The sequence below is a fragment of the Lagenorhynchus albirostris genome, chromosome 6, assembly GCF_949774975.1.
Source record: "Lagenorhynchus albirostris chromosome 6, mLagAlb1.1, whole genome shotgun sequence".
Lineage (NCBI taxonomy): Eukaryota > Metazoa > Chordata > Mammalia > Artiodactyla > Delphinidae > Lagenorhynchus > Lagenorhynchus albirostris.
The window spans coordinates 25,308,192-25,331,424 of NC_083100.1; the positions used below are offsets into that span (position 1 = coordinate 25,308,192).

Genomic DNA, 23,233 nt, shown 5'->3' on the forward strand with positions numbered 1-23,233 from the left:
TTTTTACTATTCAAAGCCTTTTTCATGTACACAAATTGAACTTGATAATAGCGTAAACACCTTGAAAGCAGAATACACATATGATCCACCTTCAGGTAATGAAAGCAGAAAACAAAGTTGCTGAGTAATTTGCAACATATAACAGGTGCTTGAAAAACATTTGTTGATTGAATGACAAAATATGGAACTTCTAAATTATTTTTTAAGGTATTAATAGGTCAAGTGTTTAATCAAATTTTGTTTCTGGTCTAAATGTTGTATGTCTTAATATAGATTTAATGTGATTTTTTTCCTCCCAAGGGTATTTGGGTCCCTGAAGGAGAAACAGTGAAGATTCCTGTGGCTATTAAGATTCTTAATGAAACAACTGGTCCCAAAGCCAATGTGGAGTTTATGGATGTAAGTACAGACAGCAGGCAATCACGTTTTTATCCATTATTAATAGACTGCTTTTAGAATTCAAAAAAAAAAAGACTCCAACTTCAAAGTGTCTTCTCTGGAAATGGTATAATCTTATAATTAAAGGCTTGAGCAAGGGTCAGCAAACTTTCGCTTAAAAGACCAGAGAATAAATATTCAGGCTTTTCCTGCAATGTGGTTTTTGTGACAACTACTCAACTCTCTCCTTTTAGTAGATAAGCAGCCATAGACAATTAAAAAAAAAACAAAAAACAAAAAACAAAAAAACACAGGAATGGGCGAATGGGTATGAATGTGTTCCAGTAAAACTTTATTTACACAAGCAAGCTAAAAGCCAGATTTGGCTTGCTGACCAAATCCTGCCCTCAACGGCCATGTGTTTAACTACTATGCCAGACTGCATTTGAGAGTAGTGGCGATGATTTGGAAAATCAGACTGCTTTATTTTATTGTTGTTATGATATATTACTTGAAAACATCAATCAAGATTAGTTTTGATAGTGAGTTAGTTGCTGTTAAATTTAATTAGGAACCCACTAACTCAGATAATTACACATTGAAACTTGTTTTTTTCAATTCATATTCATAAGACAAGACCTTATAGGTAAAATGCTCCAACTAAAGAATAATAAGAGTTCTGAAGAATGAAAGTACTTTATAAGGTCAACCAAACTTTAAGAGTTCCCCTAGCAATAATTGTGGATTGAGCTGCTCAGCAAATTTCAGAAGGTACAACAGGTGAAACTATGTATGTAGCATGCTGTTATTTTTTCACATTCAACACAAGATATCTTGCCAGAGGTGCTGTCAAAGACCCATATGTATTCTTTCTCTATCTTTTAGCATAATGTCTTCAGTAATAAGAATGATTTTGATTTTCAAATGACCTTCATGTAAAAGAATATGCACTTTGATTTTTAAAAAGACAAATTGCTATGTTTTTCTATCCTTTTCTCTTGTACGCTCTTTCGTAAGTTTTATAGGAGCTCAGTTTGTGGCGCTGGATAATTTATTTGGGTCTAATGCTATACTCATCTTATATAGGGCTACTTTTAGTTTAACAACTTATTGGTCGTTATACAATAGGGCTGATAATTTAAGTGGGACCAACCTGTTGCTCTGATTGGTTGGTGCAGATGCCGAAAGCTCTGTCTCTGTGTACCAGTGCGGAATCGAACCTCGGAGACAGAGTTTGGGTGAAGAATAGCTTTATTGCTGTGCCTGGCAGAGGGGGACAGAGCAGGCTCTTGCCCTCAAAACTGTGTGTCCCAACCCCGAGGGTTTAGTGAGTTTAGTGAGGAGTTCTATAGCAGTGGTTCAAGGGTGGGATTGCTGATAAGATTAGGGTGTGTGCAGGGCCTCCTTTCCTTTAATCTGGCCTCAGTTGGTGTCTTGAAGAGCTTTTCTGGTTCCTTTAATCTGGAATGAAGAATGCTAACAATTTCCATTTGTTGGGGGTTTTCTTTCTGTAAAGAGCACAAAGATATTGTTATTTGTATCCCAGGGACCCTATTGTTTCTTGCCTGCTCCTTCCTTGTCTCTGAATCCCCTCCCTTCCCTGATTAACAACTGTTTGAACCTGCCCTTTGGAACTCAGGGAAGGTCACTGAGGCTGAACAGAAAGGCTCCAGATCCCAGGAGCCCGCAGTGTCCCCCTTGGTTTCAGTGCTGTGTCTTAACAGTTGCTAAATATTTTAAATATGATTCTTGCTGCATATCTGTCAACACCTATCTAACAGACATTGAGTCCAATAACTAAATAATGTTCCTTCTGCCGGTCTCTAAAATTTCTGACGCTCTCTACAGCCGGTTCAAATATTAAAATGTAAAACAAGCTTTTTTCAGCGATGTCACGATCAATTTGATCTTGATCATAAGTATAAATTTGTGAAGGGAACTTTCAAAGAAGTAAAAATGATAAAGAAAAAAGACAATGAGTATAAACAGTGTAGTTAATATGTAAAACTGATAGTAAAAGATCTTGCCCAGTCTAGGCAGCAGCCTAAGCTGAAATTCACAAGAATGCTAATAATCTCTGCTGGAGGCTTGGACAGCCATTTTTGTCATATTTCCATGGAAACAGACTGGCAAAAAGGGGTTAAGAGGCTACAAAATAATCACCTAGGAAAGACGCTTTGAAAACCTTATCATGATTTTGAATGACTATTTGAAAGCTCCTAACCCCGTCCATTTTTTCTTTTCCCTCATCTGAAGTCTATTCCCATGGAAACAGGAGTGGGGATGGCAGCTTGAAGTTACAGATTTCTGCTGAAATTTAGATGAGGCTCTGATTGAGCCATGAAAGGCATCATTTTCCTAGATGGTTGATGGATCTGGTGACCAACAGACTCTGAAGAGTCTGATCTTCTTAAAAATGAAAAAAAAAAAATTAGGGAAAATATTTTGACTGCACCTTTCCTACCTGGTGAATAACTGCTAGAAGATTAACAGATTGATGAACTGCTATTGGCAGAGTTTCAATAAATATCAAGCAGAAACACTTCTTACTATTTTCTCAACTTTTAAAACATTAGGATAGCTTCACAACAATTAAAATACTGCTGAACTGGAAAAATTAATGGTGAATTCAGTATTTTAAGTAGGCTGGTATAACTTTAATACAAACATATACCTACTTTTCATACCTACATTTTTACCTCATCTATTATGTGTGAAGATCATTATAAGTGCTTAAATAACATATCAAACCACAAAAGGTCTATGTTAGCAAAATTATTTGCAATTTGGACCTAAGAATTGAGTTGAAATTGCAAATATTCTCAGGGTTATTAAGTTAAAAGTCATGTTTGACATATGTCTTAGTTTGGGCTCTTCCAGAAGCAGAAGCTGACCCTGAGACAAGGATTTGAGTGAAAGTATTGATAGTTTCTTTTGGAGGTGAGGGACTCATCAGTAAGGGAATGTGGAAATGAGACAGGAGAATCAGTAAAGTCATCTGCCTTCATGAGTGACTGGAGCTTCTTTCCATTGGAGAGACTCTGGCAGCCAGTGTAGGACGTACACCTCCGAGTTACTCTCCTTAAAATGTAAGGGAGATGATGAAAGGACTCCAGCTGTCAGTCATTGGTTGAGAGCAACTGGGAGAGAAAGACATTTATTCTCCTGCATATGCTACCTGCAGAGTGTGGCAAAACAGGCTTCAGTAGCAAGAGAAAGCCATTAGGCAAAGAAAGGCAGGAGGAAATCAACTAAGGTACAGCACTATGGTAGAGTGTTCCAAGGATAACTTTCAAACTAAAATAACTGCAACCATGCCACATGTCTCCTTTGCAGACTGGTTATGTGTGTATTAGTATTAATATGCATGTGTGTGCCTGTGTTTCATATCATTGTATAGGAGGAAAATACAGCTTCCAAAGACAATGGAAACTGCATACTTTTATTAAGCATTAGACCTTTTTGCTGCCCTCCCTCCCTGCAACTTTACACTTAGGGTAGAATATTCCAGATTTAATAACTACTACTACTAGGTTTATCAGATATAGCTGTGACTCACTTGTTACAATAATGACAAACATGCAACAACTTAATACTCAAAACTCACTACATCTGCTACTTCTATTGATATCCAAGGGCAAAGGAGAGGACTTTTATATTTCCTTAGAATTTTTACCATAGGCAAAAATAAATAAGGAGCAATTTGTGTTCTATTAAATGCTACACTAAAAGCAAGAGAAGGAGGATTTGGTCACAAGGCTGTTACTCAGCTCACCTAAGTATGTCTAATGGATTCATAATGATGATAATAACACACTGCTAGTGAGTGGCCAGTACATTCTTCATTCACATAAAGGAAGATCACATTGAACATTAAGAAAATGACTCTAAAGGTTCACCTTCTTAAGAAGAATGCCTACATTTATGCACTCTCCTAGTTCTTGCTTCAAATAGCACCATTTCATTAGGAAAACACGGGTGTTTTTTGTCTCTTTTCTTTGTTTTTAAATTCATGAAATGATGCACAACAGATACCTAAAAAATGATGCTATTGAGCAAGATCCCTGGCATTGGGGACCCTGGTCTGGTCAAATCAGACAGGCTCTTGAGTTTATCTGAGCTTCCACTACTCTGTTTTTTGTTTGTTTGTTTGTTTCCCCTGATACTTAAGCCCACTACCATTTGACATTATTTTATTTGCCTAGGAAGTGCATATATCTTTAAATGTTTTACTTAATTTATGTTTTCTTAGAAAGAACTAATCTAGGATAAAAGAAATGCCATAATTATCCTAAGTTCCAATGACTGATCAATAATACTTCAGGTTAGAGAGAACTTGAATCTTCTTGGCTTCAGTTTCAGCTTTGCCACCAAATCAGCCACATAGTTCATGAAAAGGTGCTGCAAGGAAAGGTGTTTCAGATCAGCCAACCTTATTGTGTAAATGGTAATTTTCTTATTAAAAGAAAAATAACTAGTTTCCTTCTTCCTATACAATAGGAACTTTTATCTTACACAACAGTCGTTTTATTGTTTTCTGAAGATGTGTCCATTGTTTCTGTTACTCTTCTCTGTATTGTCTTTATGATACTCAGTGTCTTAGTGAGAGCTGTTTCAACTCTTGTTGCTGCCATATTAGTGGGGTGAGACAGACAATTTTTTGGTAAGATTTACATTTTCTCCTAGATTATAACAGATTTACAAAACGATTGGAAAAGATATTTTGTTCTATAACATTATTTTCACATTACAGTATTTTCATACATATGGCTTCACATAGTTAACAATAACTCTTAGCTAGATCCTGTATTATACTAATAGTGGATTTTTTAAAATGCATATAATTTAATATCTTTAGGCCTAATAGATTTTGCTAATTTGCATATATGAATACAATTCATTCATTTCAGAGGTGAAAAACATAAAATTCCTTTTTATTAAAAGCCCACTACTTAGATGTCACAGGATTCTATACTGCTTGCATGATTTTTTTTTTTTGCGGTACGCGGGCCTCTCACTGTTGTGGCCTCTCCCGTTGCGGAGTACAGGCTCCGGACGCGCAGGCTCAGCGGCCATGGCTCGGGCCCAGCCGCTCCACAGCCTGTGGGATCTTCCCGGACCGGGACACGAACCCGTGTCCCCTGCATCGACAGGCGGACTCTCAACCACTGCACCACCAGGGAAGCCCTGCTTGCATGATTTTGAAAAATTGGTTAACCAATCCTTTTTACGTTAAGAAAAATTATTGCTAAAGTAATTAAGAAAAGTTTTGGATAGTTGTTTTGCTTTTAAAAATAAAGCAATAACTTCAGAAAGAGATTCCAAACTCCATTAGAAACAGAATTTAGTCTTCCAAAGCTCTACTAAAAAGAAAAGAAAAAAAGTACCAGTAACTAGAGTAAATCACTTCTGTTATAGTTGTTTCATTGGCCCTGGTTCATGTCCTGTTAGTTGTAGAGAACTCGGTCTGAAATGGTATCACATCTGAAATCACTCAATCAAACACCTAATTCTCCAACTATATTCTCCTTTCCCTCCAGTTCTTTTCCTATAGTAACTACTTGAGAAACATTTAACCCTTTTTGATGTCTCCCATTCATTGACTCTTCGCTGTTTCTCACTATCCCTCAGCTGCCACCTGTCCTTGCACCCCTTCATAACAATCTTGAATTTGTGGACCATCTTATAATCACATTATTTTTTTTAAATTTTCTATTGGAGTATAGTTGATTTACAATGTTGTGTTAGCTTCAGGTATACAGCAAAGTGAATCATTTATACATATACATATATCCAGTCTTTTTTTTCTTTTCTTTTAGATTCTTTTCCCATAAAGGCCATTACAGAGCATTGAGTAATGTTCCCTGTGCTACACAGCAGGTTCTTATTAGTTATCTATTTTATAAATAGTAGTGTATATATGTCAGTCCCAATCTCCCAATTTATCCCCCCGACTTTATCCCATAATCACATTCTTAAAAATCTTCAACTTTCTTGCTTCTCAGAATCATGCCGGCAAACAATCCTAGAAATACTAAAATTTCCCAGTGCTACGTTCTAGACCTCTTTTTAATATACATGTTTTGTAGAACATCTCACTAGATTCTCAAATTTCATCTCTAAGTCTATTTTATGAATCTGACCTCATCTCCATCCTTGATATCACCACACTGAAATCTCAGGGGATTCTCAAGTTTAACACACTCAGAATGTACTTTTTCATCTTCTTTTCTTAATCTCTTCTGCACTTAATCTTACCCATTTAAAGAATGTGTATATTTATTTACTTTATTGTACCCATCAGAAATTTGGGATTCATCCTTAAATGTCACAACCCCTCAAACTACTCATTACAAATTCAAGAGAAAATGCTTTGATTCTATGCCAAAAACACATTTAGAGAGCATCATCTTCTTTTTATATCCCATTGCCACCCCCTTAATCCAAGCCATCAACTTCTCCAGCTTGAATTATAAAAAGAGCTTCCAGTTTGATCTCCCTGTTTTCTAATACAGTGTTTTCACTAAAGCAAAATAAAACCTTCCAGTGTTTTCACGAAAGCAAAATAAAATATTAGACCCTTGGCTTCCAGGGCTCCTAACTCTTCTCCCAGTCTTCTTTCTCTTCACTGACTTTCTTTCCACTCCTCTTACAAGCCAAGCAAACCAGTCAGTGCTTTTCCCCAGTTTCCTTCTCCCGGTTACACCTAATGAACTTTTGGTTATCATTATTTTCTCAGCTTAAGTAGACTTCCTCAAAGATACTTTTCCTGACCCCTTAATCTAAATTATAACCTACTAATAACATTCAGAAAAAAATTATGCATTTATTGTGATTATTATAGATTTATTTGTCCTAGTAATCATTGTAGAATCCCACTCTCCATCACTAGACTACAGGATCTTTGATGACAGGGACTGTCTGTTGACCCCACGTCTCATCTGCATCTCTAATGGCAAGCGCAATACAAGCATCTGGTTAGAAAGCAATAAGTACATGGTTAATTGACTGAATGATTTTTCTATTTTTAAAGGTTGTTAATATTCCTCCCTGAAGCCTCTCTACTCCAGACTTATTGACTTAATATTTCCCTCCAACAGTCCTGTGTCTATTTACTTTAAATCATACTTAAATTATACTTTAATTTTCCTTACATATTTATATTGTTCATCTCTGATTTATTTCTACAAAATAAGTTTATTAAATGTTTTGAAACCAGAGCATCAACATGTCGCTGGGGAATAGTCCTTTATATTGACTCTGAAGTAGGTCTCAGTGTACCCTCTGAAAGCCCTTTGAGAAAGAAAACCCCTTATAGACTTTCTATGTGTGCAAGAGGCCAGTAACCACCCCTAATGGGGATCTTCTGAACGCTTCCCTGTGAATGTTTCCATTATATATGGGAGGCACATTGTCTACTGTACCAATATTTAAATTCAGTGAATGGAAATCAGTAGTCTGTTAAAGGCTTTGCTTTCCGTACTGTAGGCGTTTTCCAGCTCTCTAAACTCCACAATTTGGGGAGTTTCATACATGATTAGAGGATGTATTGCTGTGCCACCATACAGCTGGGAGAGAATGACGCTGATCACGTGCAGTTTCTGACTCCAATCCAAGCGGTATTTGCTAATTATGATGGTTTAGGAAGAATCCCCACTCGTTTTGACTGCATCAGTAGGAAGAGCTGTTTACACTATGAAGATTGCTCATAAAATTCAGGTAGAAAGCTTTTGCCCACAGGGCAAACATAGATCAGGAAATAGAACTTCCAGAAAATCAGCAAATTTGAAATATATCAAACCTTGACATAGATGATTTTGTTAATGCTTAATTCTCTGTTTGTAGATTCACAGATATAAAGTATTGTTTCTGTAAGAGGAAAGGAGCATCTGAATAAAATCCTGGTTTATATTATGTAGCATAAAGTGATTTTATTTATTCATACAGCAGTGATTTTGTTCAGGAAATGAAGGCTTAATATGCTGTGATATTTGCAATAGCATACACACACATATATGTGTATCTACATAGTGGAGTAAATAAATATAAATGTGTTAACTTATATATTAATATTATATATTATTATATATTATAGATATATATTACAATTATATTAATATAATATAAATATTATTATAAATTTTATATACTTATATATATTCACTCCACTGTGGTATATGGATAAATGGTAAATATACTCCATCATATTTTTTCAATGTGCTTTTGTAAATTTATTCCAACACTGGGTAATCATCTATGAATGACCACATGCTTGGTATTGCTAAAATGGTTATACAGAAGTTACTACTCACAAGGATATCTTGAACTCTTTTATGATCGTTTTCTCACAATGATCAAAAGAATTCCTCATTCTACCTCCCACCACTGCTGTATTAGTCACGTGTTTGTGTCACAGGTTTGTTTGCAAAGCATAGACTATCAGAAACTAAACAGATTGACAGTATGTCTGGTTGCACCCAAAGAATTTGTAATAGAAACTCTGTTGGCCTTACCTCCATCATCATCCTAGTTAATGGTTATTGTTAATGGTCATAGTAAAAGTAGAAGTAGACAGAGAGCATCCCCAGATTGCTTGAGATCTTCAAGTTTCAAGATTAACCCTACATTCAGCAACAGGTATCGGTAATCCTGGGTCACATATGGGTGATTCCCATCCAGATTAAATGAAGATATTATATTAACAAGGACAAGTTTGGGTACTGTTTTATTTGTACTAAACTGCAAGAGTTAATCTGTACAATGGAGTATGGTGGATTTGTACAAAAACTTTAACTCAATGACAGCAAAGCCAGAGTGAAAAGGGATTGGTCTAGCAAGAAGGCTTAATCATGTTCCACCATGGATCAACTATTAATAGTAGACATATTTTTAAAACGTATATTCTAGAACTAATGTATAAAATTAAGACCAAAATTATAAATTATGAAGTAAAGAAAGAATGATTCTTTGCATCTAGATTGAGCCAAAGGAAAGCCTACAGATGGGTATTAATATGCCTATTTGTGATGGAGAATTAAGCTTTCAGATAGGATTTAAATCATTTCTCTTATTCTGAATCCAATAAGGGAAGGCAGAGCCTGGATTTGAACTGACAGCTCTCTGGTTTCAAAGTCTACTGACTTCTCATACCATTACTCTGCTTCCACCAAAAGGTCACCCTATCTTAGAGAGAGATGGTGGCCATAAGTAGTAAAACAAGTGGCAGTTCCTTCACAGAGTTTTATTTCTTCTGAGTTTTTTCTTCTGAGCTCCTGAGGTGGCCCATTGCATTCATTGAATCCAGGCTTTGCTCAAGAGGTATTCTTGCTCCTCAAAGCTCTGTTGATGACCTCATCATTTTCTTTTTATTTACTATTCCTCCGTATGACATTTTATGTCACTCATTCTTACCCTCAAATTAGAAAATCAAACTGAGTGTTATGAATTTCTACAAAAACTGCAGACAAATCCTCTGAATTATACAAATTAAAAAATTCTGATGTATTGCCTAAGCATTTTAACCTCATCATGACCACTTCGCATAAAATTATTACCGTAGAGTCTATACTCCTTTGATCCCGTTAAAACAACAAGTTGTACTATACTTACTACATAAATAGCTCGATCGTTTTTTTTTTTCCCAGTAAGGAAAAAGATATCCATATATTCTTTTGAACTTTCTAAATGCTGCTGCAGTTCCTAAGAAGCCATGTTTTTGGCACTCACAGCTTATAGTTTACATAGAGCTTGGCACAGTGTGATTAGAAATAAGAATGAATACCTCTGAGGTAGTAATAACATTGTGAGACCAGTTTGTCCCAGAAAACAAGCAATCAGTGAGGCCTCTTTATCTCAAAACTAAAAAGCTTAGGGTTTTCTACAGTGATCTTTGCCACTGGAATTTTATCTAGGGTTTTGATCCACTTAACAAATTTAATCTAAGCTCTCTGAACTTAAATGTTCCATTATCTGTTAGAAAATAATTAGAAGCTGTAAGCAGAAGTCTGCATACGTGGAATTCTTCAGGAGTCCCTAAGCTCATTGAAGCAAGGAGTTTGACAGATACTGGTCAGCTGATATTGGGCTGGCAGCTAATAATGGCAGGAAATGCTGCTTAGCTAGGTGAGAAAGTTAACTTGGGGAAAATGAAAATGAAACATTTGGGATTTACGGTTGGAAATAAATTTCCCTTTTTCATTTGTTTCCTGGTAAGAAAATAGCCAAGGGAGCTAGTTCTTTTTTTCTTTTCTTTTCTTTTTATTTTTTGATAACTTATAATTAAGATCTAAGGGCCCACTTGATCTCAACCATATTCACTATAATTTCCTTGTATTCCCACAAAGAAATTTTAGTGAATCGGGAATATGTTTGGTATAATGCATACAAATAATAGGTGAATCTGACCAGTAAATTAAAAATTGTCAGCTCTAGCAGCATGTGGTAAATTAACGGTAGGAAGCATGTGTAAGCTTTTTGGGAAGGCTGCAAACACAAGAGGTTTGAGTATAAAGGCAGAAAAGGTTTTTTCTCTGATGTTTAAAGCAATAAGCCAAGTTCCTTTAAAATGAAAAATTAATTTCAAAATGGAACACTCATTCACTTAATGAGTGTGTATATTCTAACAAAAAAGTATTTTTTTCTTTTGCAGCTAGATGCTTCAAAATACAATATTTTCTACTTTTCATATAACATTGATTTAAAAAAGACTAAATCTTAACCTACATTACTCTGTTCTCTTATTTTCTACTAAGTTTATAATGCATGTACTAAGGTATAACACCTGAAGCTGTGTGTTATTTTTGTATCCTCAGCAAAATTGTTAATGTCTTTGGTTAAAAGCTACTTTAAATTTTGTAACTCCCACAATAGCCATTTACTGAGTAGTAAGTTTTCAGTAGATTTTTATTATTAGTTTGGAAGGATGGGTAAAATACATTTACTTCATTTGTTTTTTAATAGACTTTCATGGAATGCCTACCATGTGCAATGTCCCGTACTATCTATGTACTCCAAAGATTATAAAGATAACTAGCATGGCATAACCTTAACCTTAGTGAGATTTGTCTAGTAATACAGTAACTCGATAAAACGGAATGTTCCATCAGGTTGAAACAAAGAAAGTATGATAGGAGATTAGTATAAGAAAATATTATCATTAATGGTGAGTTTAGGGATCTTTTAAACTTTTCACCAGTACAGGAATACCATAGTTTTTTGGCATTACAATTTATTTAGTTGCATTTGTCTAAAATGCATGCATTTTCTGAAATAAACTAACACTGTTTCAACTTATTTTTTCTATCCTTATATATTATATACTATATATATTTATTTTGATATATTTTATGCCATTTAAAAATATATATATATGTGTGTGTGTGTGTGGGTTTCCTTTAACCATATTGAGTATGTGTGGTTTTGTTTGTTTTTTGAATTCTGTTTTAAGTAAGGAGAGGATAAATTAATGTACAAATATTTTCTTATAATTTATTTAACACTAACTCCCTCACAGTATGATATTAGAGTTTAATATAGTTCTCAGATATAGGTGCATGATTCCTTATTTTAAACCCTGAAATTTCTCATTTCAAATATGTTTATTTTTAAAATATTTATAAATATTATATATATATTTTACTTAAAAACAAGATTTTTTCAGTTTCCTTCTTAATGGAATTATTACTTGTGGGAGTTAATTTATTAAGAATGTCTGGCTGTAAATGCTCACCCAAAAGAATGCCACAAATTATCCCCTATTTTATTGAGTTATTGGTATGAACATATTTTGAAAAGACTATTCTTTTTTTCACTTTTATTCACAGTAAACTCTCAATGTTCATGACAATATTTTCTAGTTTGCTTTTGATAGCTATGAGTAATATCAACAGGCTCATTAAAAACAAACCAACTCTACTACTTGATAATCTAATTGTCATTGAACATAACCACCTATAGAAAAAAAATAGTGCTATTTCAAAACAAAATTCTCTTTTTCTCCTCAGTCAGGTTATATTCTTATAATATCTCCATATCTCTTTAGTAATCTTTTTTTTTTGGTACAGTAAATTTGTATTTATGTACTTCTCAGACATTTGTAACTGTTAAAGAAATGTTACTGTTTACAACTGTGTGTTAAGATGTTTATAAACAGTACGAATATAATTGTGCTGGCAGAGTTTTCTAATGGAAAATGAGTAAAGGACTTTCCTAATAAGGCATAAAGTCTTTGCAGTGCTCCTGAAGTAAACAGATTTGTTACTAAGAGACTGTCATCCCTTTAATGCTTCATCAGCTGTCCAAAGGAAATTAACCACCACCATCTGCATCTAAAAGTATCCAATTTAAACTGATAGGTTAGAACTGCAGCAGGGCAGATGTTGCAGTGAGTTGGGTAGTGGGTGAGAATTCTTATATTTCCCAATTTCAGATGTTCTATCTAAAATTACTATTAAGTCTGAAAAGACCCATAAGCTCAAGGTATCCTTCCAAAGTCGTTCCTCTGTATATAGAACAACATACCATGTTCTAGTATGAACAAAGATGAAGTACAGACTGTTCCTCCAGTAAATTTAATACTTATCTTCTTATTGGGCTTATGTGTCATTGCCCATTTTTGTTTTAAATTTATTTATTTATTTTTGGCTGTGTTGGGTCTTTGTTGCTGCACGTGGGTTTTCTCTGGTTGCGTCAGCGGGGCTACTCTTTGTTGCAGTGCACAGGCTCTAGGCGTGTAGGCTTTAGTAGTTGCAGCACGCGGGCTCAGTAGTTGTGGCTAGCAAGCTCTAGAGCACAGGCTCAGTCGTCGTGGCGCATGGGCTTAGTTGCTCCATGGCATGTGGATCTTCCCGGACCAGGTCTTGAACCTGTGTCCCCTGCATTGGCAAGCAGATTCTTAACCACTGCACCACCAGGGAAGTCCATTATTGCCCATTTTTAATCAATAAATTATTTTATCCCTTTTAGATTTAGACTTTGATTAGCTTGAATTTCTTAAAACAATGTCAGAAAAAGAAACAATTTATGTAAAATGTGTTAAGTGTGATCCAGGTGTGTGGAATAAGTTTTCTTTCATTCATCATGGTAATAAAGCAACAAAGACCACCAGACTTTAAAGTGTACTTTAGCACAGAGACTTGCATAATTAATGTCAACTTTTCACAGTAAGAAAGTGAAAGCCTATGTTTAGGAACTTACTATTATTTAGGGATTTTCTTAGCATGGCTCTTCTTATTCCCATTAGCAATTCAAATAGATACAGTGATGTTTCAGTTTCTGAAGAGTAATGTATATGCCAGATTGTTATTATGTGGATAGTAAATGAAGGTTTTCAGGAATCTCTGTTAGTAATACAAGATATTATTTTCATCACCTTAAATGAAATGCATTCCAAGCAAGTCACTGTTGGTTCAAGGTTAACAGTCAGCTAATCAAGACTTGTTGAAAGACAGTTCTGATACTTAAGTCAACCAAGCGGTCTGTTTAAAATATGTATTTGCCAGCTAAGCCATTTTTGAAGCATGATCCTATGTTATCTAACTATCCTTTTGGTAATGAGATATTACATTATAAGGTCTCTTTGTGCCATGAGGTTGATAAGACTGAATGTGAACACTGGCATACACCTAAACTATTGGACTTACAAATCATCATTAGAGCATAAAGTATTCAGGGACAAGGGGCCTTGGTGAATTACTAAGTGATATTTATCATTTGGATTTCTCCTTCTCAAGTGCTTAAATTTAGGAAGATTTCGGCATTTGATAGGGAAGAGTGGCATAATTTCAAGGTAAAATTTACCTGTAAGTAAGAACAAAATCAGTCTCATATGAAAAAAAAAAGAAACGTATGAAACAAACAAACAAAAATAGGTAGAAGCTCAATTAAGATTTGGAGAAATTCTGTGACCCACTATATTTATATAAGCTGACTCTCAAATCATGTTTCTGTCTCTCAGGGTGTTGATTACTATATAACACTTTACAGAGAGTAATTATATATTTCATTTCATCTCTGATAACTGGCATTTTTAATTTGCCATTGCAACATCAAATGACCTATGTATTAGACTATGAGGCTCCATCTGCAGTTTGTCAAGGAGAAAACAAAAATGTTATAAACTAATGGATAACTGGAGAAAGCAGAAATTGTTTCTTTTTAAATATGGTATTCTGTAATAGTTAGTTCAATCAAAAAAGTAAACTAAATCAACCCACTTGAAAAATAACGGCAGTCTGGTGGAACCCAAATGGCAGGAATACAGGTGTGCCTCAGGAATGAGCTGGAACTAGGAAATTAAAGGAAACTACAATCCCTAAGTATCCACAGAGAATTCTCTCACCTCAGTTTCTACCCAGCTTGTGGAAAGTGTCCCACTAACCTCTAGTCTAGAGAGCAGGGTTTAGGGAAAAGATTCTCACTGGCCTGTGTTGGGAGTATGCCTATGCAGGGATCAAATGAGAGGGTAGAGCGCCCTTGTTAAAGATGGCTGCTGATGGCCCAGCAGTTTTACCATATATGCTGCATAAACACTAAGACTCCTAACAGGGAGAAGAGGTCCCAGAGAGGCAACCCAACAGGTGACTGCTAAAAGCGGTTAACGCTTTTGGTTCAGTCAAGGAAACCAGAAGAAATTTTTATTTTTTATTTGTTGTTTTTTTTAAATTTTATTTATTTTTTTATACAGCAGGTTCTTATTAGTTATCCATTTTATACATATTAGTGTATGTATGTCAATCCCAATCGCCCAATTCATCCCACCACCCCCACCTGGTGCTGTTTTCCGCCCTTGGTGTCCATACGTTTGTTCTCTACATCTGTGTCTCTATTTCTGCCCTGCAAATGGGTTCATCTGTACCATTTTTCTAGGTTCCACATATATGCATTAATATACGATATTTGTTTTTCTCTTTCTGACTTACTTCACTCTGTATGACAGCCTCTAGATCCACCCACGTCTCTACAAATGACCCAATTTCATTCCTTTTTATGGCTGAGTAATATTCCATTGTATATATGTACCTCATCTTCTTTATCCATTCATCTGTTGATGGGCATTTAGGTTGCTTCCATGACCTGGCTATTGTAAATAGTGCTGCAATGAACACTGGGGTGCATGTGTCTTTTTCAATTATGGGTTTCTCTTGGTATATGCCCAGTAGTGGGATTGCTGGGTCATATGGTAATTCTATTTTTAGTTTTTTAAGGAACCTCCACACTATTCTCCATAGTGGCTGTATCAATTTACATTGCCAACAACAGTGCAAGAGGGTTCCCTTTTCTCCACACCCTCTCCAGCATTTATTGTTTGTAGATTTTCTGATGATGCCCATTCTAACTGGTGTGAGGTGATACCTCATTGTGGTTTCGATTTCCATTTCTCTAATAATTAGTGATGCTGAGCACCTTTTCATGTGCTTCTTGATCATCTGAATGTCTTCTTTGGAGAAATGTCTATTTAGATCTTCTGCCCATTTTAGGATTGGGTTGTTTGTTTTTTTACTATTGAGCTGCATGAGCTGTTTATATATTTTGGAGATTAATCTTTGTCAGTTGCTTCGTTTGCAAATATTTTCTCCCATTCTGAGAGTTGTCTTTTCAACTTGTTTGCAGTTTCCTTTGCTTTGAAAAAGGTTTTAAGTTTCATTAGGTCCCATTTGTTTATTTTTGTTTCCATTTCCATTACTCTAGGAGGTGGATCAAAAAATATCTTGCTGTGATTTATGTCAAAGCATGTTCTTCCTCTGTTTTCCTCTAAGAATTTTATAATATCAGGTGTAGTATCCGAGCCCTTACATTTAGGGCTCTAACCCATTTTGAATTTATTGTTGTGTATGGTGTTAGGGAGTATTCTAATTTCATTTTACATGTAGCTCCAGTTTTCCCAGCACCACTTATTGAAGAGACTGTCTTTTCTCCATTGTATATCCTTGCCCCCTGTGTCATAGATTAGTTGATCATAGGTGTGTGGCTTTATCTCTGGGCTTTCTATCCTGTTTCATTGATCTATATTTCTGTTTTTGTGCCAGTACCATATTGTCTTGATTACTGTAGCTTTGTAGTATAGTCTGAAGTCAGGGAGTCTGATTCTTCCAGCTCCGTTTATTTCCCTCAAGATTGCTTTGGCTATTCAGGGTCTTTTGTGTCTCCATACAAATTTTAAGATTTTTTGATCTAGTTCTGTAAAAAATGACTTTGGTGTTTTGACAGGGCTTGCTTTGGATCTGTAGATTACTTTGGGTAGTACAGTCATTTTCACAATATTGATTCCTCCAATCCAAGAACATGGTATATCTCTCCATCAGTTTGTATTGTCATTAGTATATAGGAATGCAAGAGATTTCTGTGCATTAATTTTGTAACCTGAAACTTTACCAAATTCATTGATTAGCTCTAGTAGTTTTCTGGTGGCATCTTTAGGATTCTCAATGTATAGTATCATGTCATCTGCAAACAGTGAACAGTTCTACTCCTTTTCCAATTTGTATTCCTTTTATTCTTTTAGTTCTTTGATTGCTGTGGCTAAAACTTCCAAATCTATGTTGAATAATAGGGGTGAGAGTGGACATCTTTGTCTTGTTCCTGATATTAGAGGAAATGCTTTCAATTTTCCACCATTGAGAATAATGTTTACTGTGGTTTTTCGTATATGCCCTTTATTATGTTGAGGTAGGTTCCCTCTATGCCCACTTTCTGGAGAGTTTTTATGATAAATGGGTGTTGAATTTTGTCGAAAGCTTTATCTGCATCTATTGAGATGATCATATGGATTTTATTCTTTAATTTGTTAATATGGTGTATCACATTGATTGATATGCATATGTTGAAGAATCCTTGCATCCCAGGGATAAATCCCACTTGATCATGGTGTATGATCCTTTTAATGTGTTATTGGATTCTGTTTGCTAGTATTTTGCTGAGGATTTTTGCATCTATATTCATCAGTGATATTGGTCAGTAATTTAATTTTTTTGTAGTATCTGTGTCTGGTTTTGGTATCTGTGTGATGGTGGCCTCATAGAATGTGTTTGGGGGTGTTCCTTCCTCTGCAATTTTTTGGAAGAGTTTGAGAAGAATGGGTGTTAGCTCTTCTCTAAATGTTTGATAGAATTCATCTGTGAAGCCATCTGGTCCTGGACTTTTGTTTGTTGGAAGATTTTTTTTCTTTAATTTATTTATTTTATTTATTTTTATTTTTGGCTGTGTTGGGTTGGGTCTTCGTTGCTGAGCATGGGCTTTCTCTAGTTGTGGCAAGCGGGGGTTACTCTTCGATTCAGTGTGTGGGCTTCTCATTGCGGTGCCTTCTCTTGTTGCAGAGCATGGGCTCTAGGTACGTGGACTTCAATAAATGGGGCACGTGGGCTCAGTGGTTGTGGCTCATGGGTTCTAGAGCACAGGCTCAGTTGTTGTGGCGCACAGGCTTAGTTGCTCCGTGGCATGTGGGATCTTCCTGAATCAGGGATTGAACCCAAGTCCCCTTCATTGGCAGGTGGATTGTTGACCACTGTACCACCAGGGAAGCCATGTTGGAAGATTTTTAATCACAGTTTCAATTTCCTTACTTGTGATTGGTCTGTTCATATTTTCTATTTCTTCCTGGTTCAGTCTTGGAAGATTATACCTTTCTAAGAATTTGTCCATTTCTTACAGGTTGTCCATTTTTTTGACATAGAATTTCTTTTAGTAGTCTCTTAGGATGCTTTGTATTTCTGCGGTGTCTGTTGTACCTTCTCCTCTTTCATTTCTACTTTTACTGAGTCCTCTCCCTCTTTTTCTTAATGAGTCTGGCAAATGGTTTATCAATTTTATCTTCTCAAAGAACCAGCTGTTAGTTTTATTGATCTTTGCTACTGTTTTCTTTGTTTCTATTTCATTTATTTCTGCTCTGATCGTTATGATTTCTTTCCTTCTACTAACTTTTGGTTTTGTTTGTTCTTCTTTCTCTAGTTCCTTTAGGTGTAAGGTTAGATTGTTTATTTGAGATTTTTCTTGTTTCCTGAGGTAGGCTTGTATTGCTATAAACTTCCCTCTTAGAACTGCTTTTTCTGCATCCCATCAGTTTTGGTCATCGTGTTTTCATTGTAATTTGTCTCTAGGTATTTTCCAATTTCCTCTTTGATTTCTTCAGTGATCTCTTGGTTATTTAGTACGTATGGTTTAGCTTCCATGTGTTTGTGTTTTTTACGTTAGTTTCCCTGTAATTGACTTCTAATCTCATAGCGTTGTGCTCAGAAAAGATACGTGATATTATTTCAATTTTCTTAAATTTTCTGAGGCTTGATTTGTGACCCAAGATGTGACCTATCCTGGAGAATGTTCTGTATTCACTTGAGATGAAAGTGTAATCTGCTGTTTTTGGATGGCATGTCCTATACATATCAATTAAATCTGTCTGGTCTATTGTGTCATTTAAAGCTTGTGTTTCCTTATTAATTTTTGTCTGGATGATCTGTCCATTGGTGTAAGTAAGGTGTTAATGTCCCCCACTATTATTTTGTTACTGTCAATTTCCTCTTTTATAGCTGTTAGCAGTTGCCTTATGTATTGAGGTTCTCCTATGTTGGGTGCATATATATTTATAATTGTTAAATCTTCTTGGATTGATCCCTTGATCATTATGTAGTGTCCTTCCTTGTCTCTTGTAACATTGTTTATTTTAACATCTATTTTATCTGATATGAGTATTGCTACTCCAGCTTTCTTTTAATTTCCATTTGCATGGAATATCTTTTTCCATCCCCTCACTTTCAGTCTGTATGTGTCCCTAGGTTTGAAGTGGGTCTCTTGTAGACAGCACATATGTGGGTCTTGTTTTTGTATCCATTCAGTGAGCCTATGTCTTTTGGTTGGAGCATTTAATCCATTCACGTTTAAGGTAATTATCAATATGTATGTTCCTATGGCCATTTTCTTAGTTGTTAGGGGTTTGTTTTTGTACGTCCTTTTCTTCTCTTGTGTTTCCCACTTAGAGAAGTTCCTTTAGCATTTGTTGTAGAGTTCGTTTGGTGGTGCTGAATATTCTTAGCTTTAGCTTGTCTGTAAAGCTTTTGATTTCTTCATCAAATGTGAATGAAATCCTTGCTGTTGTAGCGTAATCCTGGTTGTAGGTTCTTCCCTTTCATCACTTCAATTTTATCATGCCACTCCCTTCTGCCTTGTAGAGTTTGTGCTGAGAAATCAGCTGTTAACCTTATGGGAGTTCCCTTGTATGTTATTTGTCATTTTTCCCTTGTTGCTTTCAATAATTTTTCTTTGTCTTTAATTTTTGTCAATTTGATTACTATGTGTCTCAGCATGTTTCTCCTTGGGTTTATCCTGCCTGGGAATCTCTGTGCTTCCTGGACTTGGGTGGCTATTTCCTTTCCCATGTTAGGGAATTTTTTGACTATAATTTCTTCAAATATTTTCTTTGGTCCTTTCTCTTTCTCTTCTCCTTCTGGGACCCCAATAATTCGAATGTTGTTTTATTTAATGCTCTCCCAGAGGTCTCTTCAACCTCTTGCCAGAGGTTGTCTTCATTTCTTTTCATTGTTTTTTCTTTATTCTGTTCCTTGGCAGTGAATTCCACCATTCTGTCTTCCGGGTCACTTATCTGTTCTTATGCCTCAGTTATTCTGCTATTGATTCCTTCTAGTGTATTTTTCATTTCAGTTATTGTATTGTTCATCTCTGTTTGTTTGTTCTTTAAATCTTCTAGACATTTGTTTTTTAATTCTTCTAGGTCTTTGTTAAACATTTCTTGCATCCTCTCAATCTTTGCCCCCATTCTTTTTCCAAGGTCTTGGATCATCTTCACTACCATTATTCTGAATTCTTTTTCTGGAAGGTTGCCTATCTCCACTTTGTTTAGTTGTTTTTCTGGGTTTTTATCTTGTTCCTTTATCTGGTACATAGTCCTCTGCCTTTTATGTTGTCTATCTTTCTGTGAATGTGGTTTTCATTCCACAGGCTGCAGAATTGTAGTTCTTCTTGCTTCTGCTGTCTGCCCTTTGGTGGATGAGCCTCCAGAAGAAATTGTTATTTCAAACTATATAGCCTATATTTTCTTTTTGCTTCCCTTTTTTTTTTTTTGCAATTCACTTTTCTCTCTGTAATAGAAATTTTTTTTCAGTTTCTTAGTTAAGGAAGGTGGATATAGACAGAGAAATAGATATAGATATATAATATCTATATTATAGATATTACAAATACTATTATATTATTATATAATATTATATATATAATATTATAATATAATATAGATATTATAGATATTACAAATACTGTTCTCTGTTTAGTATTTGTGTCATAATTTCAAATTATATTGATAATTTAGTTTTTTCAGAATTATTGCTATAAAGATGTTGCTCACTGCTGATAAGCATTTCACTAAGAAATACTTTTTCCTAAGCATTTTGTATCCCAATATCTAATATGTCTCAAACTTATGAACAGAATTCTCTGTTCCACAAGGTTATATGCTCCAGGAAATCTATGTGACTTTTTTCTCTTTTTTCTTTTCTCTTTTCCTGAGAGAAATTCTTCCTTAAGAATTCCACTCTCATGTTCCAGTCATGACTGGCATTATCTAGGTTTAAGACCCAGCTGCAATTCTCGGCCCTTCCTCATCATCTATAATCTCCCTTTTCTTTGCAGCTCAGTAAGATGCTTTAATTCCTTGATACCATATCTTCCTCCTTCTCGATTTAGTATTTCATCTTATGAATTATTAACTATGATAAAAAAGAGTAAATATAAGATATGAGGAAACTCTATATGGTACCCTAGGGGGAGGAAGTGTACCCAATGAAGGATAAACTTGAAGGGGTTCAACTTTGTTCCAGCAGATGTGGTTGGACCACCAGATAGCAGAGAAGTCCCTGGTTTATCCAGGCTGAAGCTGATCTAGATTTGTTGTGCCATCAATAGGCAACAGGAATCCTCTGGAGTGCAGGCTGAGGAGCAGGTGACCAACAAGTGGTGGTATGGGTGGACTTGAAGTGGGAGTCTGGGTGTGGACAGAGGTCGAGGAAAGACTTTCAGTAGGAATGACTTCTTGGTGTGTGATGTAGGCATCTGTGTGCTGAGAAAACAGATTGATGGTTTCATGCACACTGAGTGGGGGGCTTGAAATGGAGTCCAAGCAGGCCAATGAGTACAAGCTCTATGGGAACTTGCTGGGTGAGTCTAGGCACCTGAGCAAACAGAAGATCTACAGAGCAGGCAGGCACTCTGGTTTTCATGTCAGGGGGGCTATGGAAAATTTATTACCACACCCAAGGATTTAAAGTCATGGAGAACCAACTATGTCCTGGGCCCAAGGGCTTGGGAAGGCTCTATCAAATGTCCTCATACCTACATGACTGACTCACATATCAATACCCCAACATTTGCACGCCCCACGCCTCCTAACCTGTGCCAGAAATTGCAGGAAGCCTCCTCCTCTTTCAACGTTCCTCCAGAGCCCTCAACTTAAAAGTTTAACATTATGTTCACTTTGAAGGAGAAATACTTAAAGAAATTCAGTTCTTTATCACATTTGTAGCTGAGAGGCAATAAACTGATAATTGACACAACATCCTCATACTAATAGCTTCCTGAAAAAGGGTGCGTTGTAGGGATAAGTGTTTCTTTTTTTTTCTTTCTTTTTTTGATAATTGGTACATTGGAAAAACTTTTTCTACCTCTCTACTTGATTGATACTTTTCCTGGGTATAACATTCTGTCGATAATCCTTTTCCCTCAGCATTTTGCAAACGTTTTTCTAATTTTTGTTTAACTTCCTATTTTGCTGTTGTAAAATCTAATGCATTCTGATCCCTAATTCCTGTTTTCCTCTTGTCAATATTTGACTCTTTTTTCTGCTAATTCCAAAGTTTTCAAATGATGAATGTTGAAACTTTTTTTTTTTTTTAATTCATTGTGCTGAGCTCTTGAAGGACTCTTTGAACCTAGAAACTTATATCTGTCAGTTTGGCATATTTTTCCTCCATGGCCTCTTTGATAATATTATCTTTTTTTTTTTTTTCTGCACTTTCTTCTGGGATTCTTTTTAGTCAGTTGCTGGACCTTCTGGATTGATTGTTTAATTTTAAAATCTTTTTTCTCAGATTTTCCAAATGATAAATACAATATATGTTCTCATGTGTCTTAGGGTGTTAGTTTTTGAAATGTTTTTGTCTTTTCCCTGAATTATCTCTTCCTGTGAGTTCTTTCTTTCTGTTTCTTTGTTTTCTGGTATAATGGAATACCATAGACTAGGAGTCTTATAAGCAACAGAATTTTTTTCCTCAGGCTGAAAAGTGCAAGATCAGGGCACAGACTGATTTGGTATTTGACGAGATCCCACTGCCTGATTTATAAACAGCTATTCTCTTCTTCTTGTGTCTTCATAGACAGAAAGGATGAGGGAGCTCTCCAAAGTCTCTTCTACAAGGGCACTAATCTCATTCATGAGAGCTCTGCCTTCATGACATAATCACCTACCAAAAGCCCCACCTCCTAATATGTTGCATTGGGGTTAAGAGTTCAAGATAGGAATATTGAGGGACACAAACATTCAGTCTGTAGCATCTGGTGATTTGAGTTCTCCTGTGAGCAAGAATATGACCATTTGTTTAAATTACCCACTAAAGGCCGATTTATTTTTGCAGAGAAAATCTACCAATTGTTTCTAGCAAAATTATACACCTGGCTGCACATTTTTGGAGATGATTACAAGTAGTTTTGTTCACTACATAGATGTAACACAAACAGGAAAAAAGAGACCTTCCATTAGTAAGGCTCTTTTCCAGTCTCCACTGTGCCTGATGTACCTAAAGGTAATGTGTTTGGTTCAGTTTCTCCATTTAAAAACGTCTATTTTCTTGCCAGAATGGAG

General features: G+C 35.6%; 1 protein-coding gene across 1 annotated transcript in view; it reads left to right on the top strand.

The window, feature by feature from the left end:
- ERBB4 (erb-b2 receptor tyrosine kinase 4) overlaps positions 1-23,233 on the top strand; it is a 1,131,344-nt gene that overhangs the window by 910,945 nt on the left and 197,166 nt on the right. Inside the window, exon 19 of the mRNA XM_060152176.1 lies at positions 301-399. Coding sequence (XP_060008159.1) covers positions 301-399 — 99 coding nt within the window. The remainder of the gene's footprint in view (positions 1-300; positions 400-23,233) is intronic.